Source organism: Rhinopithecus bieti, unplaced genomic scaffold (assembly GCF_001698545.2).
Source record: "Rhinopithecus bieti isolate Rb0 unplaced genomic scaffold, ASM169854v2 scaffold_19663, whole genome shotgun sequence".
Taxonomy (NCBI): Eukaryota; Metazoa; Chordata; class Mammalia; order Primates; family Cercopithecidae; genus Rhinopithecus; species Rhinopithecus bieti.
The window spans coordinates 990,454-996,073 of NW_016809524.1; the positions used below are offsets into that span (position 1 = coordinate 990,454).

At 41.3% G+C, this 5,620-nt stretch overlaps 1 protein-coding gene across 3 annotated transcripts in view; it reads right to left on the bottom strand.

The window, feature by feature from the left end:
* Positions 1–5,620, bottom strand: part of SMG1 (SMG1 nonsense mediated mRNA decay associated PI3K related kinase) — a 64,064-nt gene that overhangs the window by 52,892 nt on the left and 5,552 nt on the right. For all 3 annotated transcript variants that reach the window (XM_017889614.1, XM_017889617.1, XM_017889618.1), the window contains exons 10-12: positions 4,414–4,568; positions 1,796–1,938; positions 1,444–1,645 (exon numbers count right to left, since the gene is read on the bottom strand). In XM_017889614.1, coding sequence (XP_017745103.1) covers positions 1,444–1,645; positions 1,796–1,938; positions 4,414–4,568 — 500 coding nt within the window. The remainder of the gene's footprint in view (positions 1–1,443; positions 1,646–1,795; positions 1,939–4,413; positions 4,569–5,620) is intronic.

Here is a 5,620-nt window from a genome sequence, read left to right on the forward strand (position 1 = left end):
AAAAAAAAAAAAAAAAAAAGAAATCTTAAAACATGGCTTGTTCTCTGTGTGCTCCTATTCCAGTTAATAGCATTGTTTCTTTTCCCTCTACCATTGCCCTCACAAATTAATGGTCTCCATGCTTCCACACTTGCCCCCCACCTCCAGTCTTTTCACCATAGCAGAATGAACCACCAAGTCAGATCACAACTCATCTCCGTTCAAATCCCACCTGAAATTGTCAGTCTTACTAGAATAACAGCCAAAGTTCTTTTCTCAGTTCCCAACTATTTCTCTGCCCTTTTATCCTACTGTTTAAGGCGCTCCTAACCACATAGGCCTCCCAGCTATTTCCAGAACACTCCAAGCCCATAGTTCTCACATTAGGTCTGGGCCCAAAGGGCATCCTGATGGGCATGATTTGACCTTGTGACTTCCCTCCCAAGGTCAGCTTTACCTAACTGCTTTCCTTATGGCATAGAAAAGGTGAGTGAGGTCCAATTAATCCTTCTATCAATATTCTTTATGTAATCTTTGCTTTAAAAAGTTGGAATTTGTGGCTGGGCGCGGTGGCTCAAGCCTGTAATCCCAGCACTTTGGGAGGCCGAGGCGGGTGGATCACAAGGTCAGGAGATCGAGACCATCCTGGCTAACACGGTGAAACCCCGTCTCTATTAAAATACAAAAAAAACTAGCCGGGCCTGGCGGCGGCGCCTGTAGTCCCAGCTACTCGGAGGCTGAGGCGGGAGAATGGCGGGAACCCGGGAGGCGGAGCTTGCAGTGAGCTGAGATCGCGCCACTACACTCCAACCTGGGCCACAGAGCGAGACTCCGTCTCAAAAAAAAAAAAAAAGTTGGAATTTGTGTCTGTTTTATGTGCTGCCTGGGTCGTAGTACATGCTCAATGAAGCAATTACACATTAACCCATTTAGCAGTAGAAGGCACGGGTATCAGACAAAGTCTAATGACCTTTATCTTCCCAGCCAAGTGTCTGCAACAGAGTGAGTGCTCAGTTTTGAATTACAGAATTAATAAAAGCACAGAGGAATGAGAGGAAAGTTTAATTTACAGATGTTCACAAACTCTGTCCTTATTAGAATAAATGTTTTTGATATATTCAGACCTCATTTAGAAACAAAGCCATCAAATGTGATTCTTTATAAAGCAGTATAAATTTTTCTTTATATTCACTCTGGCACAATCTTCAAATTGTATTAAGGTTTTAGAACGACAGGTTCTGAGAATTAATACCAAATGACTATCTCAGCAGTCTGTTTTCCCATTATACAAATACGTTCCTCACCTGTGACATCAGTTCCCTGTTGTCATTTTCATAATGGCAGTAAGTTAGAAATATAACCATTTTGTATTACTACATATGATCAATTTTAATATTTTTTTGCCACAGGAAAAAATCATAGTTTTTGGAAACTCGTTTTATAATTGGAAAAAGAAAGCCTTACTTTATATAGTTGAAGTCAGCTTTCAGGTTGAGGGAAGTGCTACTGGTACTCTTTTTCAAGTCATGGATAGCGTTCTGCCATTCCTGTACAGCAGCCCAATCGGCAACTGAGATGTAGCACTCACATGCTTTATTTCCTAAATAATTTATAACCTCAGGGGAAGAGTCAGTCGGTTTGGACAGCACAGTTTTTCTGGATTCACCTGAAAGTATGTTATAAAATACGAAGAGAGAGATTCAGCTCAATTAGAAATATTTCAAAGAGCACAGAAACCCAAAAACATAAAGTAAGATCATCAGTACAAAATATATTCCTGTAACTTTTGCTTTATTTAAAAATACTGAATGCTCACCATTCAGACAATGTTTCGGGCTGGCACTGTTACGCCCAGCATTGGCTAAGGTGAGCACCGATTTGTCAAAGCTGGAAATGCAGCAATCAACACCTGTCATAGCACACAGGTGTTCCTGGTACTCCACAGAGGCCTTTTCAAACCTGAAAAAGCAAATTGAAGCAGTCTTATTTATTTATTTACTTACTTTTTTTTTTTTTTTTTTTTTTTTTTGAGACCGCAGTTTTTGCTCTTCTTGCCCAGGCTGGAGTGCAATGGCACGATCTCAGCTCACTGCAACCCTCTGGCCGTCCCCGGGTACAAGGATTCTCCTGCCTCAGCCTCCTGCGTAGCTGGGATTGTTAACAGCATGCACCCACCATGCCAGGCTAATTTTTTTTTATTGTTTAGTTAGAGGACGGTGGTTTCACCATGTTGGCCAGGTTGGTCTTGAACTCCTGACCTCACAGCGTGATTTCCGACCGGGATTATAGGCATAAGTCACCACGCCTGGCCTTTACTTACTTATTTTTTGAGACAGAGTCTTACTGTCACCCAGGCTGGAGGGCAGTGGCATGATCATGGCTCGCGGCAGCCTTGCCCTCCCAGGCTCATGCAATCCTCCAACCTCAGCCTCCCAAGTAGCTGGGAATATAGGTGCCCACCACCACAGCCAGCTAAAATAAGGTTTTGCTATGTTGGCCAGGGTGGTCTCAAACTCCTGGGCTCAAGCGATCCATTCACCTCAGTCTCCCCAAGTACTGGGAGTTCAGGCATGAGCCATCGCACCCAGCCCCAAAGGAGTCTTATTTTAAACACACATATCTCGTTTCCGCCCTGTGCCCCAAAAACGGTGCAAGAATAAATTGAGCTAAAACAGTGAGTTGACTATGGTGGGGGGAGGTTTGATGTCTTCCTCACAACTATGAAAGTAAATTTAAAATTTGTTAAATGTTTTTTTAAAAAAATGTAAGACAGTATAAAAGAACTAGTGGAAAGTACTGATAAGTAACTGATGTCAGTGTGTGGAAAGGCTTTGCAGAAGGATAAAATGCAAGAAAAGATGCACAAGTAACAGATCTAGATGCATAATGCTGAAACACAACATTAAACATTAAAAACAAATTATAAATCAAGAAATTGGATAGCATCAACAATCTTACTATTTAATAAAATTTCACAGATTAACACAAGAAAAATTGAGAGGCCATGAAGACATGATCCATGTTTTAAAAAAATCACAAAAGGTCACTGTATGGGGCAACTTCTACTATTAGTCATTAATAAAAATATAGAAATGTAAACTGCAATAACTATTTTCACTGATGGTGGTGGCAGCATTCTTGCTTCTCAGTGACTGTCAGTATCCACAAAGGTGAAGGGAAGCGGTACTCTATTATTAAGGATATAAACTGCAGCCATCTTTTCTGTAGAGTAACTTAGCAATAGAATGTATCATAAGACTTATGATTTGACAGTCTTTCTTCTAGTAAATCAGTTTGTGTGGAATCCAAGAAAGTAATCAGAAATATAAGCAAAGATTTTAAGTGCTATGGTGCATTAAGTTAGTAAAAAAACATCGGAAACAACCTTAATGTCCAACAGTAAGAAATATTAAATTATGGTATACTCATAAATACAAATCTTCATTAAAAATAACATTGTAGAATATTTAACATGGCAATTTTTCGTTTTGTTTTGTTTTGTTTTGGGATGGAGTTTCACTCTTGCTGCCCAGGCTGGAGAGCAGTGGCACAACCTGGGCTCACTGCAACCTCCGCCTCCCGGGTTCAACCGATTCTCCTGCCTCAGTCTCCCAAGTACCTGGGATTACAGGCATGTGCCACCACACCCCGCTAATTTTTTTGTACTTTTAGTAGAGACGGGGTTTCACCACGTTAGGCTGGTCTCAAACTCCTGACCTCAGGTGATTCGCCCGCCTCGGCCTCCCAAAGCGCTGGGATTACAGATGTGAGCCACCACCTCCAGCCTAACATGGCAAACATTTTTTTAAGTACTGAATGGGAAAAGGAGATCATAAAACCATGTGCCTACGTACGCTGCTGTTTTGGTGAACAGTGGAGAAAACGACACGAAAGAAAAAAGAATTACAAAAGCATATGGATATAGAAATATGGAACTACAAAAGCATACATACCAGAAGTTACCACAAAGATATGGAAGTATGAGCAGTTATTTTATTTTCCCAAATTTGCAAGATTTCATCAAACTAACATAAATGGACACAGAACAAGCTACTCTACCTGGAGGAAGCAATGAGTCTGAATGTAGAGTTCAGAGGACTAATGGGCAAATACTCTGACAATAAAGGGTAATTTGTATCAGACTCTGAGGCAAAAGGAGCTCAACTAGGGATCAAGTTCAAAAGCATTTATAAACCAACTGACAGGTCTTGTTTCCCAGTGTGATTTCCCACTAATTCTTAAGTAAGAAAGGCACTCAAGTATTGCTAACTAAAGAACAAACTGAAGATACCTCCTGATGAAGTGATTTATAGCAACTTTCAATTGCTGAAAGCAAACAAAGCTGTTTTACGATTTGGCTACAATGTCAGTGAGTAATACAAAGAATTTAAACATAAAGTAATTCTATCACCCATTTCCTTCCTTCCAACCTACCTCCCTTCAGCCTGTTGCGCCACTGAGTTAATCCACAGAAGATTTTTTCCAACAATAGATGATGACCAGACAGCAATTCCCTGTATAGCTTCAGGACAATGAAGTTCACATAGTGCTTCTACCACCATCATAATGGTTACTTCCAATTCATTCCCCTGAAAACACAGTCAGAAAAATTAAGTCATCCAATACCATCAAACCGTAAATCCCTATAAAATTTACAACTGATCACAGTCTGTGCCTGCTTAAAGCCAAATGTATTTAACAATTATTTTCACAATTTTCACATTATTTAGCTCAAAATTCTTTAAAATGTTACATATAAAATAGCCACAAAGGGTGACTAACAGAACCTTAGCAGCACATGGATATTTGTACCCCCACCCCAAAATTACTCAAACATTTAACCTGTGACCTCTGTAGGAATAACACATGGAGTAAAAAAAAAGCAAAAATTAAATATAAATAACAGGAATTAAAGAATGACTAACTTCATGTGTTTGAATACTGCTTGACATGACCTGAATTGCTAAACATTTTGTTATTTTTGGATTCCAGTTATTTATTATAAACCCACTTTCAAGCCAGGAATTACTCAAGCATTTGTCATACGTTATAAAAACAATTTCTCGGCCGGGCGCAGTGGCTCAAGCCTGTAATCCCAGCACTTTGGGAGGCCGAGACAGGCGGATCACGAGGTCAGAAGATCGAGACCATCCTGGCTAACACGGTGAAACCCCGGCTCTACTAAAAAATACAAAAAACTAGCCGAGCGAGGTGGCGGGCGCCTGTAGTCCCAGCTACTCAGGAGGCTGAGGCAGGAGAATGGCGTGAACCCGGAAGGCGGAGCTTGCAGTGAGCTGAGATCCGGCCACTGCACTCCAGCCTGGGTGACAGAGCGAGACTCCGTCTCAAAAAAAAAAAAAAACAAAACAAAACAAAACAATTTCTCCTGGCCAGGTGCAATGGCTCATGTCTGTAATCCCAGCACTTTGGAAGGTCGAGGTGCGCGGACCACTTGAGGTCAGGAGGAGTTCGAGATCAGCCTGGCCAATATGGTGAAACCCTGTCTGTACTAAAAATACAAAACTTAGCTGGGTATGGTGGCGGGTGCCTGTAATCCCAGGGACTGAGGCAAGAGAGTCGCTTGAACCCAAGAGGCGGAGGTTGCAGTGAGCCGAGATCGCACAACTGCACTCCAGCCTGG